The sequence below is a fragment of the Chaetodon auriga genome, chromosome 4 (genome assembly GCF_051107435.1).
Source record: "Chaetodon auriga isolate fChaAug3 chromosome 4, fChaAug3.hap1, whole genome shotgun sequence".
Lineage (NCBI taxonomy): Eukaryota > Metazoa > Chordata > Actinopteri > Chaetodontiformes > Chaetodontidae > Chaetodon > Chaetodon auriga.
Window position 1 is genome coordinate 21,929,896 of NC_135077.1, and position 26,216 is coordinate 21,956,111.

Below are 26,216 nucleotides of genomic sequence, written 5' to 3' on the forward strand. Positions count from 1 at the left end.
ATGTTCCGTCTCTCATAAAATGGCCACAGAGTTTCAAAGTTAACCCCTCTCTAACTCAACATGACACTTGGGGACAAAGTTGTGTAATGATTTCACACTTTCCACTAGCAGTGCATTTTCTGTCCAGTAAGATGACTAATTAACCAAACATATTCTCTTTTCTTCCCATATCAGCAGGTTTTTTGTAACACTTGGAAATGCATGTGATCCTTTGAGGAGGTCCATTGAGGTAGCTCGACATTTTCCACTGAACAAAAAAGACTCAAATTGATATGCATGTCTCTGGACTGAAAAACATCATTTTGTGACTCATATAGTATGCTGTAAGTTGGCGCTAGTGTCCACTTACAAAGAGTTTTCCACACACACATGCTAATATGTTTGCTTTGCACCCCACTGGTGATACACATGAATAGGTGTTGCACAACGCTGGCTAGAGGCTTGCTAATATATTGGACTTGAGTATAGTGAAGGTAAAATCATGGCATTTATCTGAGTGTTGTTGGTCTCAGTTTAAAAGGTATGTCTGCTCACAAACACACTGTGTGGTCAGACGACTGGTGGTTTGGGATGTGGGGAAAGGAGGGAGAAGAGGGAGCGAGAAAGGAGGTAAGGGGCAGTGAGTGAAAGTGGGAGGAGTGTGTCTGGGTGTGGGACTGTCATCCCATTGAGGGGAGTTGCTGTGGTGTTTTGATCGAAATCCAGCAGATGTGGGAGAGGAGAGAGGGGTGAGAGAGAGAGAGAGAGAGAGAGAGAGAGAGAGAGAGAGAGAGATTTCCACCCACCCAACAAGGAGACACACTCATAAACAGCAGGCAGACAGAGTGAGAGTCAGAAAGGCACAGGATCTCAGGGCAGCAGCAGTTCAAACAGCCAGGCAGACAGAAACAGAGTTTCATTGAGAGAAGATGTTTTATTAAAGGGGAGGAAAAGTCACACAGACTCTCTCCAACACACACACACACTAATAAACACAGAGAGTTCCACCCAGACAGACAGGCAGGAACAAGCTAAACCCAAGCTGTACTACCATTAGCTAGAGAGGAAAAGTCTAATAAGGGCACACATACTTTTAGTCTTTCTCCCCTCATCACACTCACGTACACACACACCAGTGCTGGTGCTGAGTGACCGACCCCAACAAGTGGACCATCAGTGAAGAAGGAGCAAGCGAGTGGATGGACGCCTTTTGCAGACTGAGTGGCCTGGACCCTCTGTGGGTGAGTTTGTGAGGTGTTCACCTGACCATGAACTCACATTTATTTATTTATTTATTTATTTGCCAAGACCAGATAATGCAGGACCATATTCAGTTGAGTTATAAAGAGTTGGATATCTTAGATATTTTCCTTGTCACAAAATTCGTGCTCATTTGATGTATGCCAATATCAGTTACTAAAAACTTAATGTAAACGTTTTGTTTTTTGGAGCCTGAATAATGAGCATGTTTATGTAAATTTGAATGCACAGCACAATGAAATAATTAGGATCTTTTGCTTACTTTCTCTTGTTGACCTGTTGGATTCTAATCAGCGATAGACTTAGTGCTTAATTCCATTAGCATTAGCCACATTAGCATGCTGTTCTTGTGTCCTTTGCCACTAACTATGATGCTCATTGACATTGGACACGTATTAACTACTCATTACTAAATAATTGAATGAAAAATAATAAGGTTGTGTGTAGAGGAGGGGGGACAGATTAACCTCAAATGTTGCCTGGCAGCACTCAGCACTATTGGAGGAAAGTCCCCAAACAACATACTCTGACCCTCTCAGTCTGTAGCCTGCACAGTATGTGAGTGCACCAGAAATCTAACCTAAAGCGAGTCTGAATGGGAGACTTTGCTTTTGATGCACGTCAGTTGTAGTTGCCATCACTCCACTCTGTGATTCAGCACAGTGAGATGCTGAGAGGTGGAGATGTGTCACACTGAGGGAGCTGCTGTTGTTGGAGAGGCTTTTTAGTCTTGCACATTAGCATACCTCCACATTCTGAATCCTGGCTTGTAAAAAAAAGTAGAAGACTGGCCGTGATCCAGCTGGCATGCCAAATATTGAATACATTCACTCCCATCTTGCGTTGTTCCCCCCTCTCCCCCTCTCTCTCCCTTTCTGTTTCTCATTATTGCTCTTTCTCTGTTTTTACTCCTGCAAAACTTCAAAACAGCAGCCATCAAACTTTACTGAGAAAGTGAAAGTAAACATTGCCATGAAAGTTTGAAGTACAGATGCAATGTCCTCAGTTTCATTGGATCCATCACAAAGCATAGCAGATGTTTTTGTCTCATGTTGGTTGTAACCTTTACTTTCAAACTGTAGTAATCAACCTTTCGCATACTTTTGGAATTGCATCACTGCTTACTCATTGGTCACAGCCCTAGGGTAGCACTGGGGATTTATTTGGCATTAATACTGAACTGAATATGCTCAATCCAGCTCATCAGATGAGGCTTGATCCAGAAACATATAGCATGCAATCTATTTAGGGTGGACAAATTTGAAAGGGGCCAATTCAGGAGCTACAGGTGTGTTTAGTTTCTTTATTTTTAAATCAAGTCAAGACAAAGTGATCGATGCCTTTTAAAATTAGTGTGCTGCATACTCGCATTAGGCGCATAATGCTGTTTCGCTCTCAACCCAGTGACAAAATATCATTAATTTAACTTATCAGCACATGAATTGGATTGCCATGGGGTTACTAGGCAGTGAAGTTCTCTATCAAATATAGAGTATGTAAAAAGAGACATTCAGCAGATCTGCTTTCACATTACTGTGTTTGTCAGGTAAAAATAGACACCTTGGGCACCCAAGCTGTTGGCATCTACAAGTTTACTGCAACCACTTCAGCCACGGGTGAGACACAGGATAAGCACTGAGCAAAATGCACAAGAAAGTGCCTGGAGAGGGTCTGACATTTGGATTTCTTACATAAAAGTGCTCTGTTCATCCGTCTGCCATTGACCGCAGGACTCAGAAGAGTCCGCGAAAGTAGCCTCCCACTCACTGCCTCTCAAGAGATTTATCACTGAAATGGATTTTGGTACGTCGGTGCTCACAGAGACCACTAGTATACAGTACGTGCAAAATGCTGCGTTGATTACATAACCTGAACCACCTATGTTATGAAGGTTTATGTGGGAATTTTTTATGACACTGTGGTGAGGCAAGCAAAGATGTGTGCACGCTCTGATGTGAACAGGTCTACAGTCAGACCGTGATTCAGAACCCTCGTGGCACCAGAGGCAGCAAACAGTAGCGACTGATTGTAAACTTGAATTAATCACTGTTCGCGCTGAGACATGCCTCCCCCCGAGCGGCAGCATCCATCTGCGTAAAGTGCGTCTCACCTGCCGTGGTTCGCTGGCAGGGCTGCGGGTGGACGATCGTTACATAACGATCCTGCAGCCGCCACCAATTGTGGCCTCTCTCCCTTATCCCACTTGGGAGTCTACCAGCAGGGCCAGACTGCTTTGCCATGCTCGAGGCTTTAAAACCACTTCCTGTGGTGACTCCGCAGGGCAGCCTCGTTAGCGCAGCCAGACACCCTGCCCCTCATTAGGCCAGTGAGGTGATAAACAAGGGAAGCAAGACAACAACATGCCACTTAGCTCCACTTAAGTTTTTTTTTTCAACCTATCCTGCTTCTGCTGCTGTTACGTAATCTCAAACCTTGGCAGTGTTTGCTCAACACGCCTCGTCTGCACGGGCTTTTATTGTTTATAGGCTTAATTATTAGTATAATCTTTGACCTCACATTTAAATGTTTTGACAGCATATGTTGTCCAACTCAAATTAGAAAACAAGCTTGAGACTTGGTTTAAAAAATTCCAAAACTGACTCAGCTTTTTAGCAAAAAACAAAAGTCCTCTTCCAACTCACACTCTCTCAGGATTGGGCACAGACACATTTTCTGTTGACTTGCTGTGGTTTCACTCTCCACTGCCTCGATGGATGAAATGTAGGACCTGCACCAAGTCTGGATTCTCTGAACTTGGCCCTCATCGGCTCTGTCTCTCAGATGATGGATACAATCTCACAGTTTTACCTCAATTTCTGACTCTCACGCTTATTGTCTGTATCTGAACTTTTGGCTCTCTTACATTCTCTTTGTTGTAGGACTGGAATCGTACGTGGTACACGGCCAACCCAGACCTGACCCAGTGTTTCCAGAACACAGTGCTGGTGTGGGTCCCCTGTATCTATCTCTGGTTGCTGGCCCCCTTCTATTGCCTTCACCTCTACTGTCATGACCGCGGACGCATTCGAATGTCGTGCCTCTGCACTGCCAAGATGGTGAGACTTCACACAGGCTTTGGCCAGTCGTCGGTCTATTGTTCAAGGTTTTTCACACAACTGAAATCAGACACAAAAACTAAATTTCTGCCAGTTTTTCTCAACAAGATCCCCAGCCTCAAGAGAAATATCCTGGTAAATGTGACTGTATATCCAATCCATCTCCCATCACTTTCCTGTCCTGTTCAGGTGTTGGGTTTCCTGCTGGCCTCCTTTGGCTTCGTGGAGTTCTTCTACATCTTGCTGGAGAGGAGCCAGGAGATCCAACAGCACATGGTCTTCCTACTCAGCCCCATCATACGCAGTATGACTGTGGTAAATACTGTGGCTCTCTCCTAATTTTACTCACCCATGTTCACCCTCATGTTTTGTCCAAATTGGGAATTGTTGGATTGAACTCCTTGTAATTTTATGATTTCTTGAGCTCTTAATGCTTAGGGACCAGTTCTAACCTTGTATAAGACTTGCTTCAATGCATCAAGGGTGGATTAGCAGCACCCTTGATGCCTTGATACCCTTGAAAGTGATAAAATCCTGAAACAGCATATATGAACATTGGAGAATATCAGCAACAGACATACCAAACCTTCCTCACGTGGTCTTCACGTGGTCACGTTATGTAACTTAAGTAGGTTACGTGCGTTAAAAAAAGTCAACATTGACTTTTGGTTTCACACTGGACATAGGTGAACGTCCTGTGTTTGTTTGACCCATCCATCCACCCACCTCCTCCATATGCAGACTTTACTGTTCTTTATACTCTGTCTCATTTGGCTCTTTCTCTGTTTTTGCTCCTGCAAAACTTCAAGACAACAACCATCAAACTTCATTGAGAAAGTGAAACTAAACTTTGCCATGAAAGTTTGAAGAACAGATGCAATGTTCTCAGCTTTATTGGATCCATCACCAAGCATAGCAGATGTTTTTGTCTTATGTTGGCTGTAACCTTTACTTTCAAACTGTAGTAATCAACCTTTCACAAACTCTCAGAATTGCATCACTGCTTACTCATTGGTCACAGCCCTAGGGTAGCACTGGTCCCATCATAATTATCATAGACAATCTATAAATCAAGGTCCATCTCAACGCAGATGTTGTTTTCAGTCAGTTTGTGGACTCATCCACTTGAAGCATTGTAATATGTGACAAGTGCATGTACTATGTGTGTATTAACAGAAAAGGCAAATGTGAATTTCATGCATACCACTGAAATATGTATGTATGAACTGTTAAACCTATAGACTGCCAACGAATCACGTGCTTGTGCACTAGTTTCATAGAGTGCACTCATGCTTTTTAACTAGAAAAACTGATTGAGCAATGTCAATGATTTGTAGCTATAATCGCACATCTGACGTCCCTTCTGCCTTTGCTCTGGGTTACAGATAGGTTTTGGGAATATTTCAGGCCGTGTCCTGCTTGCTTTCATGTCAAAGTGCAGACAAATGAAAGACTATATAGTGTGCATAGAGTATGTTGGCCAGACACTGAGGTGAGATGCACAACCAGGGACAGATTTATCTTGTTGCAGGCAGTGTAAATATTACAGCAGCCTGTAAACACAACCTGTATTTGACCATCACTCATCAGAGCGCAGAGAACATACAGCATGTACTCTGCACACTGATGAGCTATTATTTGATCTGGAATCAGTGTACGTATGTATGTGGAAAGTTTCAATATAACGAAGAATATGATTGGTAGCTGCTGTGCAAGTAAAAGACTGCATGCCATGAAGAAAAATGTTTTTGAGGTCTATACTCTTCCAAAGTATATACTATATAGTTATCCTCACATCTCTGCAGATCAAAGGCCAATCAGTCATAAACTGTGAGCACTGACTCACTGGATGGTCAGTGTTTGTCCACTCAAGTTTACTGAATAAGAGCTATTGTTGATGCTATTGTCCAATCGTGTACTTGCATGCAAATGAGTTGCTCAGCGGTGGCGGAGTGTTGACTAATCATGTGCTTTAAATCAACTTGATTTGAATCTCTTCCAACTTTTTGGTTCATCTTTAAAAAACACAAAACCACAGAATACAAAGGTGATGATACACAATTGTAGCTTATGTTAAAGTTAATTACACAGAAAGGTCTGGTCTTTGTATGGACTACAGGTGTGTTGCTGGACTGGAGGTTTTCAGTTCCTCCTTTGAGCGCCATTGTTCTGACCAAAACTGTATTTAAGGTGCAACATGTTTGATTGCAATTGCACAGAAAGGAAGAAAAAATATAAAGGACAAACCATTCATACAATTTCCACCAGAATAGGAACCTGAGGTGTTGAACAAACAAAATCATACCCAAAATCCATACAATGCGATTTTGATTTGCTCAGATCTGAAGAGAAACAGCTCAGACAAGTCAAGCGTTCAGATCCCAATCAGTGCAAGACCTGTGCAGATTTATGCAGTATATAGATGACATCCTTAATCTTTACAAATGTGCTTTGCCTCTTCTCTGCCTCAAACAGGGCTGGTGTGCAATCAGAGAAATGTTTTCAGTGGCTTGTGTTGATAGAAACAGCCCTGAATGTTTCTCACTCCCACTCATTTTCAGCAGATTTTAAATGATACTTAAATGATGAGTAGGAGCAAACAGAAGATTGGTGCAGCTCACAACATGGGTGGCATGGCAAGCTTAAAATGTTGTTTATCCTCAGCAGGAGTGATGCAAGAATTACAATGCGGTACAAGAGTGCTGAGTCCATATAGGAAGGGTTGCTGTAGTCCAGTGAGCCTCTAAAGCTGACCCACAGAGCCGTATAGCTTTACGCACAAAGCTACCTCTCTCTGCAGCTTCAAACAGGTCCTGCACAGTCTCACTCTCTCCATGGCAGACAGCCTTTCCCACCTGTGGTCTTTTCAGACTCTTGAGTAAATAGCAGCACGTGTTTGGGCAAAAATACACTGAGACGTCTCTTGTATCGAAGGATACATTTCAAAAGTGGTTATTTATTTTGAGGAAATCATTTATCACACTAGGGGAGCAATTCAATTCAATTATATTTGTATTGCTCCATTTCTCAACAGACGTTGTCTCAGGACACTTTCCATGTGGAGCTGGCACAGACCATATTCTTTATCTACAGAGGCCCAACAATTCCCTTATGAACAAACACTTGGCGACAGTCAACAAACAAATAATATTAAGTGTAGCTTGTCAACAATCTTCAAATGTACTTGCTGATTGGAGCCTCCCACCACCCTGGATGCAGACCTGGAACACTGTGTTCTTGTCACTCAGACTAACTTGTTTTGTCGCCCCTTCAACTACAGTTAATGTACAGGAACAGTTCTGCCCGAGTCAGTCAGCCCATGAATGAATTGTGGTCACTATTGATGAAGTACACACACGACACTGACTATAATCAGCAAAACCATGACGTAAAACTCCTATTCCTTCCCCAGCACTGCACACTTCCCATGTAATTATAAGGTAGGGTTTTTGATTCGGGGGTTAGTGATGGACTTAGTTCCACCCACTGACTTGTACAAACAGATGGGCTGATGGTTTGCAGCAATATGGCAAATCGGAGCGGAAGGCTGGGAATAGGAGGGTCCTTTTCCGAGGTCAGCTTTGCATTTTCCTCTCTTCATGTTAAAGTTTGGATTGAGGCGGATGCAGCCTCAGCATCATCAGTTTTGTACCAGCTGTCGAGAACATAATGTTCTTGCCATGGACTTGCTACTGACTGATACGCTGTGGTCTGATAGACATTGGAGATACAGTACAGAGTCCCATAGATGGCTTTCCTATGACTGGGAAATATGTAGTATTGGAATATAATTTTTCATTGTAAAAAATGTATTTTAGTAATCATTAGGTGTTATTTGATTTACATGTTGACTGAAAGCTTCTGCACTCATCCTTCAATAAACTGGCGAGTATCGAGAGATTCGGGAAAATGAATGAACAAACGCTCTGCGTGTCACCACAGCAGACAAATGAGAACCCTGGATATTGTTTATATCAACCAGACCACATAAAGATGTTCACCCTCTTAGTCACATCTCCACATACAACGTATGAGGTTGTTGATGTGAAACTCTTATATAATAACCTGACCGCTATAGTTTATAACAGGACAATGCTGTGGCTCACCGTTAAGTAACCAATGTGGTACTCAGTATAAAACCTACACCCGCTTTCTCCCCGCTTGGTGATGAGCTGGCATGACGAAGTGACGTCTCACTTGGCCAACCACTCAGAGAGGGAGCAATTACAGTGGTTCAATGGCAGATGCGTGACTCCATCGAGGACAGGCAGACAGCCATGTCCACTGAACACTGAATCAGTCCTATTTCTGAGAAAACATCTCAGGATGGAGTTTGTTTTTAAGGCAAGCGGGACAACATGAAGCAATGGGTGCAGGGAATGCGGACATACCGTACATGTGTTATGTTTTTATAGGCGGAAGTCAACCAAAAGACATCTGCGCCTGCGGCCAGGGAAATCCCAGAAACCTATGTTCTTTCTCAAAACTACTATCAGCTGCATTAGATCAGACATAATGTGATTATACCCTCTGTGTCCTGTTGGCAGTGACATTGGCAGCTAAAGGCTTTTGTTTTCTTCAGCTCAGTTAAAGTGGAATAGCACTGAATGGCAGCTTGAAAAGAAGCCTTTCCCAGAGCAACTCCACCGCGACTAAAAATGAATCACAAACAGAAAACAGTTGAGAAAGTCAGTTCATACTTGGAAATCACACTTTCCTGTGCTTATCAGTCATTTCAGGTTGTTCATAAACGTGGCACAGATTTGAGTTTTGGCTCTCTGCTCTCTGGCTCAGGGGTCGAGTTGTTTCACCTCTCTGCTGCAAGAACTGCACATGTGAACTCTTACATTAAGTCTCTCTGTCTCTCTGTGCGTCTCTCTCTAGATCTTGGCCTTATGCATCATCCAGTTGGAAAGAGTAAGAGGCTGTCGCTCCTCTGTATTCCTCTTCCTGTTCTGGGTCTTGGCTGTTGTCTGTTCCCTGGTGCCTCTCAGAGCTAAGATCCAGCTGGCCATGGATGAGGTACGTCTTCAGCCTGTTAATGTTAACACTGTATCGCTCCATTCAATAGAAATATCACCACCATGTCCTGCTGTATGGATTAACACAAGATTCATCCACAAATCTCGCAACAATGCTCTCTCGGTTGAAAATAAGGAATTATTCAGCAGTAAAGTGAGTGTTTGCAGGTTTGAACTTGATGAACCTGCAGTGTGAAAACACATCTAATCAGGTCTACTCCTACCCATAGTCTAGACACAAGACTCCAGCAGCACAGCTTGAGATATACCCTGTGTCAGCAAAGAGTTTCTATTTCATCCCCCAAATTTCAACCAAGGTAACCTAAAGTTAACCAAGTGTTGGAGGATGACGGTGCCAATTCTGGTCAAGCCTGTGTGTGTTTAAGTTTTCCTTTTCTTCCTGTGTCTCCTGTCAGACACTGCAATCATTGTTGCATGGGGCAAGTTTCTATTTAAGCACACACAGCCGTGGGGCAGTCGCATTTGCATTTCTATAAAAACACACAAACACACACATCCATATTTCTGTTTTTTATCGTCCTCAGTGTGACATTCCCACACTGCTTGGGGGAGAGTAATGATGGCCCTGGGATAAATGCTGGTGAGACATGGCAGCCCAGGGTCAGACCAGAGGAACGTCAGCGCTGTGTTTATGGGCCTACACTGCTGTAAACACAGCCAGATGGAAATCTATGCATCCACACATAATGCAAGGCCATTTAGAATTCAGGCACAGATGTTTTCATTTCATAAAACCACACATGTGCACATTGGATACACATGTGCCCACCCATATATTTCCATATCATATATCTACAGTACGTGTTGATGAACCAAATTCATACGCCTCAATTCCAGTCAGACTTTAAAAGCATCTGGTGTATTTTGCTTGGTCATGGACGGTGCACAGTCAAAGTTGGACTAGAGACAATGACGACAACTACAAAAATTAGCAAGCGCGGACGCTCGCTACATCCTAAAACCAATGAAGGAGAAAAAGTTTTCACTTTCACTCAGAATTCCTTGTTGAAGGAATAATTCAACATTTGGGGGAAATATGCTTATTCACTTTCTTGTCAAGAGTTAGATGAGAGGAATGATAATACTGTTAGAATTGTAGAGGAAGCAACCACTAACTAAAAAAAGCTCATTAGCTTAATATAGCAGAAAGATTGGAAACAAGGGAAAACAGCAAGCCCGGCTCATTTGTTACAAAACACATTTTTGAAACTTGAATATTTTCGCCATGTAGGGCACGTGTTTTTGCATGTGTGTCCATGTTACAGTATTTTTTGTGGAATGTTTTACTGTAGCTGCTGATCATGTCTTATTGCAGGACACTAAAAAGGATTCTTCTCTTGTGACTGATGTTAAATGACAAATGTGAGCTGACAAAGAAGAAGGGGAGAATGTGCTGAGCTGTGCAGCACCACTTTCTCCCCTTCTTCTTTGTCAGTTCACAATACATAATTCACTGACACACTTTCAAAATATTTCTAAAGAAAGTGTCCTATTCACATGGCCGCGTCGATGGCTCGAGTTGACAGGGTTCGTGTTTGTTGACCCTCGGCCATTCTTAGTTGCTTGACCTACATTTTTCCCACCCACTCTCCAACCATGCTGACCGTGTTTTTCACTGTGTGGCCGGATCCATTTGGCCCCTTCGTATCTTCTTTCTGGGTACAGCACCACATTTTTCAGAGAAAGTAATTTTACTGTTTACCATGGCTCTGACTTTCACGCATACCCGTACTGCTGGACAACAGACTGGCTGTGGCAGTAGCGCTGACCCAGTCATAAACAATGCCTCTGCCAAAACCCACAGTTTCTGTATGTCAGGAATAACATGCGAGTCCTACATTTCACAAAAGTCTCTGAGTGGTTAATATCACAGCTGCTCCTTTGATTGAAAGTTAGAGTGCTGGTCTGTAAAACCACAATCTCACTATTTACAGATACGGGCTCTTAGCGTGGCTAGAGGCAGCTTTAACTATCGAGTCACTTATATAAAGTACACCATTAAAGACTTTGGGTTTTTACCCTTATTTAGCATGTAGGTCCAAAATACTCTTTATTGTGTCTGTGATCTTGGCGTATAAACCATATCCTGTGCTATACAATGTTTAAGCATGGGAAAAGCCATGTAATGAATATAATGCTGTTGTGAAACTGCATCCAAAGCCACAGTGGAGATAAATAGCGCTGTATACCACAGGATGTTGTGTGATTTGTTAAGTAATGTTGAAAAAGATGAAACGACCACAACACATTCTGATCCTGCTGAAAACCTTATGTCTTGATGCAAGAGCAGTGTTATTTTTCTGTGGCATGCGGCCACGAAGCCAATTAATTGTGTCCCTGCTTTAAAATAAAAGTCAGTCACGCAACTCGTCTGGAATAGCTTAAAGCAAATAAACCAAACGAACTCTTACTAAAAGATTGTGGTATTTGCAGTCGTGTAGCAGCCTCCTTAATCTGCTCTTTCTTATTCCACAGGGCATTGCCTCAGATATTGTACGATACCTCGCTTTCTTCTCCTATTTCACAATCCAACTGGCCCAGCTCTTCCTGTGCTGTTTTGCTGACCAGCCTCCAGAGGGAAAAACCGTCTTGGAAAAGGTAGGCAGAGGAGAATGTATCCCACTTCCGTCAAACACCATCCACTCTGATCCAATACCCAGGAAAGAAAATGCCTGAGCAGCTATCTTGTGGTTTTCAACTTTTGTTGTCAAGACATTTTTCCCTTTTGGAGGAAATGATGTGATTCACCTCCCTCCCTCCTTCCTCTCCCACTCTCACTTCACCGCTTTTGGCTTCCTATGAGGAGAGTGTGAATGTGTGTGTGTGTGTGTATGTGTGTGTGTGTGCTTCTCCTTGTTCTCCTGCATACCATCAACACGACTCACTCACGTCAGCGTTGGATAACATCGTGACTGCTGCTCAGACTCGGTGACCACACAGCAGCCCAGGCATCACTTAATACAGATCTCACTATCCCATCAAACATGAGCCTGACAGAAACGTTTTCGAGCTCAAAATAGCAAGTTGGTTCCGGACAGCTGACAGGTGAATGAAAATGAGCTTCTAATCAATCAAACAGACATGTGATGTAATATTTCCCTGGTGACAAACAATCAAAATAGCTGGAAAAGTCCCTAACAAACTCTTGGCCGCTGGCGAGGAGGCTGAGGGTGCAGAAGCCGCAGTCTGGCGCGGTGGACACACCCATTGGTCGTTCCTTGGTGTGTCCTCCTCTTCTTCCTCCACCTCCTCCTCCTCTCTGCCCCACGCTCTGGTTAGAGTTACTCACAGGAAGAGAGGAAGCGAAGGGATGAAGAGTGAGAGTGCTGGTAATGAAGAGAGCAAACACCCTGTTGAGGGGGTGGCAGGGTGGAGAGAAGCCATAAAGCATGCGTGAGAGGGCAAACTTTCTGTGTGTGTGTGCGTGCGGGTGTGTGTGTGTATCCCCTTGTCGGACAGTTTGTGATGACACATTTCCTCTCTGTCTGCGCAAAACCTCAAAACGTCATCTTAACCCTGCGCACTGAACACTGAACTCTATTTATTCTGTCCTGTGGGAGTTCACGGCCTCTGCTCCTCACAATAGACCACCTGACTGTACAGTGCTGTTTACACACATATGCTTTCCTGAACGCACTCCTCACAAGTGCAACGTTCAAGCATCATCTGGCGGTCTCTGTGAAGCTGTGTGTCTCAAAAGCCTTTAAGCGGTGAGAGATTTACTGCGAAAACAACAGTGAGTCTGGTCTTTAATCTCTTGCAGAATCCCTGTCCCGTGAAAGATGCCTCTTTCCTGTCAAAGATTCTCTTCTGGTGGTTCACTGGGTAAGATGGTTCTTCCACACCCCCTCATTTTTATTCCTCGGCTGACTCACTGCAGCAACAGTTTGCACTTGTTTACAATAATTTGTGTGTTTTGTTGACGATTACGTGTGTGTGAATCATCTCCGCGCTCCCTCTTCAGGCTTGTTGTGAAAGGATATCGCACCCCGCTGGCAGCAGAGGACCTGTGGACCCTGAGAGAGGAAGACACATCACACAAGATCATCTCTGAGCTGCAACAGGATTGGACAGCTGAATGTGCCAAAATTCAAAAGTGAGAACTCCTGATGATTGACAGATGGCAGTTGAAAGGGTGACCTCAGGAATGGAGTGCTGTACTTCAGACTCACAAAAGACAGATTGAACAAGCAATGCATGTTACTCTGTGAGGCTGTACAGTGTACAAACATTGCCGTCCCGAGAGCCACGTTGCTAGTGTGGCTAAAAAGAATGGTCAAAACTGAAGCACCTAACATTTAGTCCTTCAGATGGATCTAGGTTCAAAGACTCTAGATCCTACATTTCCCATACTCCAAGCTCCCATCTTGTAACTCAGGCTTTAGGTTTTGGATTTTTATTCTCCAAGATCAAACCAAGATAATCCCAATGACATCATAATCCCAATGACATCATCCAGGGTATTTTAGTAGACTTTAGAAAGATCCACGTGGAGCCACAGAAGACATAGTAAACTGATTTTTATGCATAAAATCTGTGCAGTGCCCCTTCCGTGAGCCTTGGCTGACTAGTCCTCTAGGTTTATTAAGTAGCATGAAGAAATGTGCAGCAGAGGACCAGTCTCCACAGGGACAAGACATGTGAAGGACATGCACATGTTGTCTTTCATGTTTCCCTCTGGTTCATCTGGCTTTCTATTTTAACACAGGCCTATGATCCACCATACAACCCTCACTATTGTCACAGCTTAACAGCCAAAGAATCAATTCCATTTTATTGCATTGTGGCCAAACATCAGCATGGTGCTGGCTGAATTAATCGCCCAAGCAGAGCATGACTTAGCTATGATTGCGTCAAATTGAAATTCGGGACATCTCATCACTGGAGGCATTTTGGGCTAAAAATAAGTCCAAAGGAGTCTCTTGATGACATACAGAACCATAATGTCAAGACAAGAGTCCTGTGTCATTTTCAAAGCTTGTTAACATGATCCAGTGCTTTGAAGATCCCTTGTTAAGTCCAATAATTATGTCAGCGAATAATGCTCTTTACTGCTGCTGGCGTCCATCACTGATGGTACGAATAACAACACTTTTTCGTTTTTTACAGTCTGTTTTACATTAAAGACTTGAAAGGCGCCAGCACCATGTTGGAGCATCTCTGACGCAGCTGTCTTGTCTGTAACTGCGCTCTCTCCCTCTGGCAGGCAGGAGAAGGCTTTGGCGTCGGGTGTGGCGCTGGGGAGCAGACTGCCAGACCAGGCTCAGCTCCTCAGAAAGCTGCAGAAGGAGCAGAGCTCCGGCTTCTTCCTGCTCAGGACGCTGGCACGCAAGTTCGGTCCATACTTTCTGACCGGTACCCTGTGTATCATATTCCACGATGCCTTCATGTTCGCCATCCCCCAGGTGCTCAGGTAAGACTTTAAGCCAGAGTGCATCAAAAACTAAACTTGCCCTCACCATGAGTGCAATCTGGAAGTAACTAGCTGTGGTATTATTTGCCAATGTTTGGAGATATTAGCTGTATCTCAGCCCAGTAAGCATTTGGTTTGTGGTGCAGACAGACCCCAAAATAACAAGATAATCCACAAATGTTCTTGTTTACAGTTTGCCCTTTTTAGATGAGGACAGAAATCAGACAGCTGTGCTTTGATAACAAGAAGATCTCAGTGAAACTGCTCATAAGTCGCTATCACAAGTAACCATGTCATTATATTTGGATAGAGATGTTGTTGTTGTTCAAATATAACTTTTTCAGTGTTCAGACTCCCACAAACCAAATGGCATTGAACGCATCGTATTGACAGAAGCTGCGGCCAATATTTTCAAAACCCCAGCTCAGGCTGAAATTACCTGGATGGACTGCAACCCAGGCTCGAGTGAAAATAGGTTTTATTGTGTTTTTTGGGGTGAACTGTCCAATTCAACTTGGAGATTTAAGTGAAGGAGATGATATTTTCCTAGTAGGATGATTTAAAGAAACATGGCAAAAATAAAATACCACAGTCTAGATAGATAGTTATAACTGTATAAACAACTCCTCAGTTATCACCTCAGATATCACCTTCATTGTCCTATTTTCAATGATTTGTGACACTGACAACCAAACAACAACAGAAGCTGGCAGCAGTGAAAACAGGTCATGGCTGACCCGCCGCACCATCCCACTAGCCAGACTGGAATGTTGTTGTTGATGCACAGCACAGAATCAGTGGAAGTGTTAATTACGGTCACGAAGCTGTGAGTAAGAAAAGTAGACGAGACCACAGTCCTCTGTGCTCCAGTAAGGAGGACAGGCAGAGAGGGAGAGGAGGCTCTAAATGGCAGAAATGTTGTCGGACCACAATAAGGGAGCCGCTGGCCAAGTGTGTCGGCCACAATCCGAGCACTGTTGTGCAACACATTCAGCCAGCGGCCACAGCAGCACTCCAAGGCCATTGGTTTGAGGCACACATTGAAAGTCAAATAATACCAGATTGAATAAAAAAAACACAATAAAAAAAAAGATCATGACAGGGTGAAAACTTGTCTGTCTGCTTTGATTTGTATCAGCCACTACTTTCCAGGGAAACTCATACATAGAACTAGGGTTTTGATGCAGGATAGTGCACTGAAGGGTCAATCAAAAACTCAACAACATGTGCAAACCAGTGAACACCCTGATTAACTTTTAAATCTCCTACGTCTCTCCCTCTGCAGCCTTCTCCTGGGTTTCATGAGGGACGAGGATGCTCCGCAGTGGAAAGGCTACTTCTACGCCACTCTAATGTTCCTGCTGTCCTGTCTCCAGTCCCTCTTCAACCACCAGTACATGTACACTTGCTTCACAGTGGGAATGAGAGTGAAGACAGCTGTTATGGGCTTGGTTTACAGGAAGGTGGGTAAATCTATATCTGTGGACATGTAGCCACTAACCTCTAGACAGGACATAAGTTATGTTTTAAATGGCAACAACAAAAGTGTTCTCTCCTTCCAGACAGGGAAACAGTACACAGCGTATGATTAACAGCTTTTACTAAGATGAATGATCGTCTGAGATCTTTACGAGGGTGTAAATTTATACTGTACACAGTGCACTGAGGGCTAAAATGTCTTTGTCTCTTTTGTTGTCAATCCAGTCTTTGGTGATAAACAGCTCAGCCAGGAGGACTTGCACTGTGGGCGAGATTGTGAATTTGGTGTCAGCAGACACTCAGAAGCTCATGGACTTTGTGGTATACTTCAACGCTGTCTGGCTGGCTCCCATTGAAATTGCTCTTTGTCTCTTCTTCCTCTGGCAGGTATGTCAAAATGTCGTGTTTTTGCAGTGCTCCTCATTCATGCACAGCTGCATTTTAACTGAAAAGCCCTTGACACCGTTCTTTGTTGTGTTTAGCATCTGGGCCCATCAGCTTTGGCAGGGATTGCCACTGTCATTCTCATTTTTCCACTCAATGGGTTCATAGCAAAGAAAAGAAGCAAGCTACAGGTAAGAGCTGCTGGAGGAATCCTCCATACTTTCATTTCAGTAGCTCTGACATCTGGCATGTTAGGTCAGGGATGCCACAGCTGGTTTAGATAGTGGCTGAAGAGCCGTGTGGGTGTTTGGCCTGGATGGTACATTCTCTCTTGTCCTTTTGATGTCTGCCCCATATAACGTGTTTGAAAAACAATGAAAGGAAAGGGTGGGCAGTAGGAAGACATAATTTTTCATTTCTTTGGAAAAACAACAGACGGCTCTGTAAATTTGGATGCCAATTTAATCGAACTTAGTCTTGAATGCGGTGACCGCATCCATGGCCCTTTGTTGTTTCCTTGTCATAAAAATCACTAAAATGTAACAAGCAATAAATTCTTACAGAATTAAACAAGTTCCATGGTGTTCAGGAAACCTACTACAGCTGTAACAAGAGTGGACAAACCCATGTTCACAAATGCATGTATTTGCTCTGGTCTGGTAATTGTCACTGTGCCTCTGTTAAGCTTAGGATAGTTTATTTTTAATAATAAAACGTTAAAACTTCTCTGTCTGGTCAACAGGAGATTCAAATGAAGTTCATGGACGGTCGCATCAGACTGATGAATGAGATCCTGAATGGGATAAAGATCTTGAAGTTCTACGCCTGGGAGAAGGCCTTCCTGGAGCAGGTCTTAGGCCACAGAGAAAAGGAGCTCAAAGCCCTGAAGAAGTCGCAGATCCTTTATTCCATTTCCATTGCATCTTTCAACTCGTCCTCTTTCCTGGTAAGAGCACTAAGCTGAACTAAGAGAAAGTCCAAAGTTGGAGGCTGGTGATGTTTAATATTTTACATTCAAGAAATTCCATGACAAGACCAAAACCAACTATCAATTGATTCTGCTAACAAGTATGTGCACCCAAAGCCTGACATAGCCTAGCTCATTGCTCTGATCTGTAGATCTGTCCTATAAGACCATACAGCTAAACCAGCAATGCTGGCTTTGCTAATTTGCACGAAACACAAGATGACAATGGGAATGTCATAAGCCAGTTATATGGTATGAATTTTCCCCAGAGTTAGAGGTCATCCTGAGAGGAACATGTCTGTAGCAAATGTCATGGCAATCCATCCAGTACTTGTTGAGACTGACAACCAAAAATGCAAACCTCATGGCGGCACTAGAGGAAAAGTCATGGGAACCATGAATGTCTGGACCAGACTGTCAGACCAACAGACCAACATTGCCATCCCCAGAGCTGCTGGCGTGGCAAGAAATGAAACAAAAAATCTGTAGTTGTGACTGGTTTTTAAAGCTCTTCAGTGGGAGCAAACAGGCTTGGAGTGCCACAGACAGGGCGGGGAAAGTCAGAAAGTGCTGGGAGACAGACTAATGCATTGCTGTTGGTTTTGGTCTTTTCATGGGTTATATTGACAATTACAGAAATTGAGAATAACACCAGTCTTATCCTTTAAATTGCATCTCTAAAGATTATCCATTCACACAAGTCCTTGCCTGTAAAGTTAACATTTAGCGTCTTTTTTCCCCCAAGATTGCCTTTGCCATGTTTGGTGTCTACGTGACGCTCGATGACAGGAATGTCCTGGATGCACAGAAAGTTTTTGTCTCAATGGCGCTTATCAACATCCTGAAGACCCCACTCAGTCAGCTTCCATTTGCTATAAGCACGACTATGCAGGTAGGTGACTGTTCATGATTGCTCTGAGACATTTCATCCATTTATGGCGCCTGTTGAGGTATATTTCCACGGTCCCATATGCTGAATGTAGGTCAGTTAACTAACCACTGTCTCCGTTTCAGGCTATGGTTTCACTGAGACGCCTGGGAAAGTACCTGTGCTCTGAGGAGTTGAAAGTGGACAATGTCTCAAAGGCTCCATTGAGTTCTGGTAAGAACCCCACCCATGTATAAACTATTACTTCAAATGAATAAACTGTTATACTGCACAGTTTAATTTCATCAATTTCCGCAATTTGTTCCCCGTTCTGACTGAAATCATAGGCTGTCATAATCAATATAAGCAGCCCGCAAGATTTTGTTGTTTATATCTGTGGGGTACCACAGCCTTGTATGGATCATGTGCACTGTCACTTCCTGGGTCCTGGGCTGACTGGTAGACAGAGTAATTATAGGATGTTCTCATTTAGTGGTTGAGCATAAATCACAGCATGAATTCAGACATATGATTCAGGGAGAAATTAAAAAAAATACTCCACTCCTCTGTCTGTAATCTGTCAACACTTCCTAAGAAAGCTTGTGAAAAAGCAACAGCTCTGTAATTTGTATGATTAAGCAAATTCACTTGTAATTACGCCCAGGCTGCACTCTGACAAGTAACTTCAAGGGGGAAATTTTGTTTTGAAAGTTTGTTTGTCGTTCAGGTTGAAAGAACATGTCCTCAGTCTTCAACATTTCTCAATCGTTCTCTCTCGTATAGAAGGAGAAGATGTGGTGATAGAAAACGGCACTTTCAGCTGGTCTGCAGAGGGCCCTCCCTGTCTTAAAAGGTAGAACTTATGGATGAAAAGAATTCCGAAAATCACTAAAACCACAATAAAAACAGACTTACAGGACAATTCCTTCTTTTGCTGACAGGATCAACGTGCATGTGCCACGAGGTTCCCTTGTTGCTGTGGTCGGACATGTGGGCAGTGGAAAGTCCTCTTTGTTGTCCGCCATGCTTGGTGAAACAGAGAAAAGAAGCGGCAGTGTCGCTGTTAAGGTACTGAGCTCATGTTCCATGTGCAAGTTCTTTTCAGAATTGTGGTTTTCAGTTAATAAATATTGACTTTCTCTCTTTTTACATCTGCCTTCGCAGGGCTCTGTGGCGTATGTGCCCCAGCAGGCCTGGATCCAGAACGCCACAGTCCAAGACAACATCATATTTGGGCGTGAAAAACTGAAGACATGGTACCACCGAGTGCTGGAGGCCTGCGCGCTGCTGCCAGACCTGGACATCCTACCCGCTGGAGATGCTACAGAAATTGGAGAGAAGGTATGGAAGTTAAGAAATGGAAATAATGTGACATTTTCTTCTCATCTCCAAATTGTCTGAGATTTATTTATTCTCAGATAAACTCAAATAAATGTCTTCATGCAGGGTCTGAACCTCTCAGGTGGGCAGAAGCAGAGGGTGAGCCTGGCCAGGGCTGTCTACAGAAAGGCTGATGTTTACCTCCTGGATGATCCGCTGTCTGCTGTTGATGCACATGTGGGCCAACACATCTTTGACAAAGTCATTGGACCAAAAGGAGTACTTAGAGACAAGGTAATGCAAACTATGCAGTGCAGCCTGTTCAATTTAGCTGCAAAGAGCCAAAACAACACCTAAACCACTTACAAGCATGTGACCTGCGCTATTGTTATCATAATATGGAAGCCACCACTTTGCTGACATTGTTGTTTTCGAGAGAGCTTCAATTTAGTGTTGGATTGTGCTTATGTCTTATTTTTCTGACTTGTGTGGCTTGCCTTATAGACCCGCATCCTGGTGACCCATGGGATGAGCTTCCTGCCGCAGGCTGACCATATCATCGTGCTGGCAGATGGGGAAATCACAGAGAGCGGCTCCTACCAGGAGCTCCTCAGCCGCCATGGTGCTTTTGCTGACTTCATCCACACCTTTGCCAGCACAGAGCGAAAAGAGAGTGCCATTCAGAGAGGTGACAAGACATTTCAGCAATAAATAAAAATAAATAAAGTCAATATTCTTTTGATTTGAGTTTTCTTCTGCTCTTAATTCTCAAACCTTGGGTTAAAAAATAACCCTTTTAAATAAACTTCAATGTGTGCAGTAAAGACGACTAACATGGAATAATGGAGTCTAAAAATGAATTATTAAAAACCAAAATACTGTCCTTTTCTTGTAGCTGGTTCCAGGAGGTCCAACGCTCGCCTCAGCATGGTCGACTTCATGCCATTCTCCAGAGACCTGTCACAGGAGCAGCTCATTGGGTGCGTAAACAAATGTGAATTGTAACACTGTCGTGAAGATGTTTGGCCTCCCAAGCATCTCAGGGTTTTTTTGTTTGTTTGTTTGTTTGTTTGTTTTTTTCAAAACTGATCTCTGGCCTCTCCATATCCTCCAGGGGTGACACCACAAATACCAACCTGCAGAATATGGAGCCTGTGTCTGAAGCAGACCAGGAACCAGTACCAGAGGACCTGGGCAAACTGACTGTGGTTGATAAGGCCCGCACCGGAAGGGTAAGTTTGACTTCACCTCAACTCAACAAAAAACATAAACTGTCGATACAAAGACAAACCAAGTTGTCAAATTCCTTGATATTGACTGGTCCTTTTTGTGTTTTTCTACAACAGGTGAGGCTGGACATGTACAAGAAGTACTTCAAGACCATCGGCTTGGCCATCATCATTCCCATCGTCTTCCTGTACGCCTTTCAGCAGGGCGCCTCATTGGCCTACAACTACTGGCTCAGCATGTGGGCTGACGATCCTGTTGTTAATGGCACCCAGATCGATACAGACCTGAAACTGGCTGTGTTTGGAGCACTGGGCTTTGTACAAGGTCAGTTAGCATCAAAGTATAAAGCATAGTTTAGTTTTTTCTTCTACAAGATGGGAAAATTGCTCTCTGAATAAAAACTATGGATTTGTCCTCAGCTATGACTGAATGAAACATTTTTGCCCTCTCTTCAGGTGTCGCTATCTTTGGTACGACTGTCGCCATCTCCATCTGTGGCATCATCGCCTCTCGCCACTTGCACATGGACCTGCTGATCAACGTGCTGCGCTCTCCGATGTCTTTCTTTGAGTGCACGCCCAGCGGCAACCTACTCAACCGCTTTGCCAAAGAGATTGACGCCATCGACTGCATGGTCCCCGATGGCCTGAAGATGATGCTGAGCTACGTCTTTAAACTCATGGAGGTCTGCATCATCGTGCTGATGGCGACACCTTTTGCAGTTGTGATCATCCTGCCTCTCGCTTTCCTTTACGCCTTCGTCCAGGTACATTTTTCCACCGTCATTTAAAGACTTTGATCTTTATATGTTGTTTGAGAGCAGTGTGTTAAAGGTGGCTGAACAAGAGCTGGGTTCTATTGCGTTGCTGGGAAGCTCATGGCTCCAAAACCAACCCTGCTGATTTTGCCGTTCACTTATGTTTTGTTCCCCAACCTGCTGACATAGATGTTGTACATATTCACTTTGAATTATGGGAAAGCCCTCAGCGCTCCCTGTTGGTTTCGCTCATTAAAGCTGGTGCTTTACTTTTCCACTGTGGGCTGCAGAGCTTCTATGTCGCCACATCCTGTCAGCTGCGGAGGTTGGAAGCTGTGAGCCGCTCGCCCATCTACACCCACTTCAATGAGACGGTGCAGGGCGCCAGTGTCATCCGGGCCTTTGGCGACCAGCCCAGGTTCATTCTGCAGGCCAATCAGAGGGTTGACTTCAATCAGACCTCATACTTTCCCCGATTTGTGGCCACTCGGTGAGTTAATATGTCTTGGTTGTACATTCATGCTCAGCTACAGTTCAGTGCTTCATGTTAGATGGTTAAACAAAATGACTTCTGGCTGTACTAATGGGGACACATTTTTGAACTCGCCTGCCCGCAACTAAATCAATGTTACATCCACAGGTGGCTGGCAGTCAATCTGGAGTTTGTTGGTAATGGTGTGGTCTTAGCTGCTGCCATTCTCTCTGTGATGGGAAAAAGCACCCTGAGCCCAGGCATCGTTGGTCTGGCTGTGTCACACTCCCTCCAGGTGAGAGATCCTGCCAACAGACATGCACACACAGTAGCACTGGAGGTGTCCCAATACTCAACTTATTAACATGAAAGACAGCCAATTTCATACACCACACAGCATTGTGGGACTCATTCCAGTTGCATGCCGCATGTGGCAATTAGAGGTTTAACTGGATAAAGTGAAATAGAAATTCATGGCTTTGCTCTGTCAGCAAATGCATTTCCACTGGAGGAAAGAAAACGATTTAAAGTAAACCTTGTTGCACTGGATATTGCAGGTGACAGGAATCCTGAGTTGGATTGTGAGATCCTGGACTGATGTAGAAAACAACATTGTGTCTGTGGAGAGAGTCAATGAGTATGCAGAGACAGTTAAAGAGGTCAGTGCTCCCATCACTCTCACACACACACACACACACACACACACACACACACGTATTTGACATGATGAGTACAGTCTTGAATACTTTTTTATTGTTATTCACCTTCTGTTATTGTCTCATTTAGGCCAGTTGGAGTATCGAGGGCAGCTCCTTGCCCCTGGCCTGGCCCCAAAGAGGTACTTTAGAGTTCCAGGACTATGGCCTGCAGTACCGTAAAGGCCTTGAGTTGGCTCTGAAGGGCATTACCCTAAATATTCACGAAAGAGAAAGGGTGAGTCATCTTGTCTCATAAAAACAGTTTGCAATCTTCACCAGTCTTAATCCTGGATCACTTAAATTGTTTGAATTGCAGAATTACGTCAAGCATAAATTCTGACTTAAAACCTCTTTACAGGTTGGAATTGTGGGTAGGACAGGAGCGGGGAAGTCCTCACTTGCCCTGGGAATCTTCAGGATCTTAGAGGCAGCAAAGGGAAAGATCTTCATAGATGGAGTCAACATTGCAGACATTGGACTCCATGACCTCCGATCACGCATTACTATCATTCCTCAGGTACGACAGCAGTAATAACAAAAGCTGAGCCCTGGCTTTCATCACATAAGCTGTTTGCAATAGCTGCAATCCATATCCAATATAAAAGAGGCCGGTCTAAATTGTGATTATCCTGTTCCGAATTTGGACAGTTTGGTGATGAATAACATCTGCTGTCCTTTTTCCCAGGACCCTGTGCTGTTCTCAGGGTCTCTCCGGATGAACCTTGACCCCTTTGACACCTACACTGATGAGGAGGTGTGGCGCTCACTGGAGCTCGCTCACCTCAAAAACTTTGTCTCTAATCTGCCTGACAAACTCAACCACGAATGCTCAGAGGGAGGAGAAAACCTCAGGTACGCACAAGTTCACTGATATGATACAGACAAACCACGAGCACAGTCAGTCAGTAATATATCATCACTGGGATATCCACACAAAGCTGCAGACTCATACAGGATAGAGACTAACGTCTGATTCCATCTCTCTCCCTCCAACTCTTTGTCTGAGCAGTCTTGGTCAGCGCCAGCTGGTGTGCCTTGCCAGGGCCTTGCTGAGGAAAACCAAAATCCTGGTTTTGGACGAGGCGACAGCTGCTGTGGACCTGGAGACAGACACACTCATCCAGTCAACAATCCGCACACAGTTTGAAGACTGTACTGTCCTGACCATTGCTCACCGCCTGAACACCATCATGGACTACACCAGGTACTGTACCTTCTTACAGTTTTTACTTCCTAGGAAAGCGCTAACTTAGACTCTAGGAACCTATTTTCCTTATTTCTGACATTCGAGAGACAAAAGAAATTCTTATTTCCAGCCCTACAATCCACTAATTAGTCAAATGCTAATCACATTCCAGGTAAAAGCCTGGACACCCCAAAACCCACAGCTTTATTACACATGTATATGTTAGGTCAGGTGATCTAAAACCCATCTTCCTCTTTGTTTCCCGCTCCACAGAGTGATCGTCATGGACAGAGGCCACATTTCTGAGATGGACTCTCCAGCCAACCTCATTGCGCAGCGGGGACAGTTCTACCGAATGTGCAGGGAAGCTGGTCTGGTTTAGACCTTCACTGGGCTTCATACCATGTAGCCGGTGTCCTGGTGTACAGAAGTGGCACCTTATTTGTGTGGCTCTCCAACACACATTCAATCGGGCCATTCCAAGCTTTGTGGCAGCTCTAAACCCATTGAGGGCATTGTCCATGAACACGCTGTCTTAAGTCAGGAAAGGACACTGTAAACCTCAGATGATGAACACTCAAATGAAAGCTACAGAGTCTTCAAGCTATTGATATTGTATATAGAGTAGTGGCATCCGTTTATTCCATGAAAGTATTAAGCCGAGAGCTGGAATGAAAGAGTACCACAAATCTTAAGAATTTTCATTCTCTTTTTGAATGGGAGCAATATTATTTTTGTAGTTTTTGTAAGTGTTATAAAGCACATGACATATTTTCTGATGTTGTCTCAGGCTTAAAGGTTGATGTTTACTCACACTTTTTTTAGCCTTCTATACAAAAAAAAGAGGCAGTTTTGTAATTGTAAATTGATAGACATCTATTTTTATCTTCTTGTCCCAGAAACTGGGACAGGAAGTACTCTGACACACTAACCTTCAAAAGGTTCACCCTGGCAAACGCAGGGGAAGTGAGGTTTCCAAAGCCTTCAAAATCTGAGCTGGAAGCAGCCAATTTGGAGTTTTTATTTGTCAGGGTAAGAGAGGAAAACACTGAAGTGAGCCAAGGCATCAGCAACTGCCCAACTATGTTGTGGCTGTTGTTTATTTCTGTCAACGTAAACACATAAAAAAGTCAATAGAGACCTTGCAGGTCCGATTTAACCTGACGCCGGTAGTGAAAACCACCATGAATGAAGAGAATGCCTCAAAACAATGGTGATAAATCTCTGTGCGATTGTCTCTCTGCCTCCACCACATAACTCAGGCCATATATACATATGCAGAGGAATAAAAAAAATCAGTGTTGTTCTTTTGGTGCTGACATAACAGACTATAGATAGTCCACATTGACCTTTACTCCAGATTCAAAGAAAGAACACGATGAACTTTTCAGAGAGGAGGCATTTACTGTTTTTGTCTTACTGGTTTAGACAATATATTCTAAGAGAAACCCTATAGTTTATTTATGTCATATGACAAAATGTATTAAGTGTCCTTAAAATTCTGAGGATTGTATTATATTTATACTTTTTATAACAAGCTTGTTCATTTTTCACTGACCATTTACTGTTAATGTACTGTCTTGATCCATACATCATGCTGGATAATAAAATGTATTTGAACCTATAGTGTGGTTATGCTTGAATTCATGTCTCTCATGTCTGTAAATGAGTGTGGGGGCAGGATCAATAAAAATGAATGCCCTTCAAAAGCATGTTTGAATGAAATATATCATTACATTATTAGCATTGTTATTATTACTATTGTATTATATAAAATAGTCATTTGTATTCATGAAGCCCAGTACCACAAATCACAATTTGCCCCAAGGGGCTTTAGTTCAACTGACCACTGACAACTGTGACGTCGAAGTCAAGCCTCAAGTAATTTGCAACAGGTCCAAGTCAAGTCTTGACTCTGCCGGAGGAAGTCTCAAGTCTTCATAAGCAACTTCCAAGTCAAGGTGCATGCCTTTCAGGTCTCTGAAAGCTACCCATTAGAAAGAGAGCATTTGACTTTACTCAAAGTCCTAAGCCTAATCATTAAATATACAAGTATGAATGGCCATATTTTGATGCATGCAAACTGGGATGTGACTGACTCCGAA

The 26,216-nt window shown here is 43.5% G+C and overlaps 1 protein-coding gene across 1 annotated transcript; it reads left to right on the top strand.

Annotated features, from left to right (window-relative positions):
• Nucleotides 1–860: 860 nt before the first annotated feature.
• abcc6a (ATP-binding cassette, sub-family C (CFTR/MRP), member 6a) lies at nucleotides 861–25,734 on the top strand. The gene is made up of 31 exons (XM_076728799.1): nucleotides 861–1,220; nucleotides 4,119–4,295; nucleotides 4,485–4,610; nucleotides 9,180–9,317; nucleotides 11,813–11,935; nucleotides 13,101–13,162; nucleotides 13,302–13,433; nucleotides 14,544–14,750; nucleotides 16,036–16,213; nucleotides 16,455–16,616; nucleotides 16,712–16,804; nucleotides 17,356–17,559; nucleotides 18,326–18,472; nucleotides 18,595–18,682; nucleotides 19,232–19,301; nucleotides 19,390–19,516; nucleotides 19,613–19,789; nucleotides 19,895–20,062; nucleotides 20,273–20,456; nucleotides 20,664–20,748; nucleotides 20,883–21,000; nucleotides 21,115–21,322; nucleotides 21,454–21,764; nucleotides 22,046–22,245; nucleotides 22,396–22,522; nucleotides 22,785–22,886; nucleotides 23,014–23,160; nucleotides 23,284–23,442; nucleotides 23,611–23,777; nucleotides 23,935–24,129; nucleotides 24,385–25,734. The coding sequence occupies exons 1-31, from the start codon at nucleotides 1,179–1,181 to the stop codon at nucleotides 24,491–24,493; spliced, it is 4,533 nt and encodes a 1,510-aa protein (XP_076584914.1). The 5' UTR covers nucleotides 861–1,178; the 3' UTR covers nucleotides 24,494–25,734.
• Nucleotides 25,735–26,216: the final 482 nt, after the last annotated feature.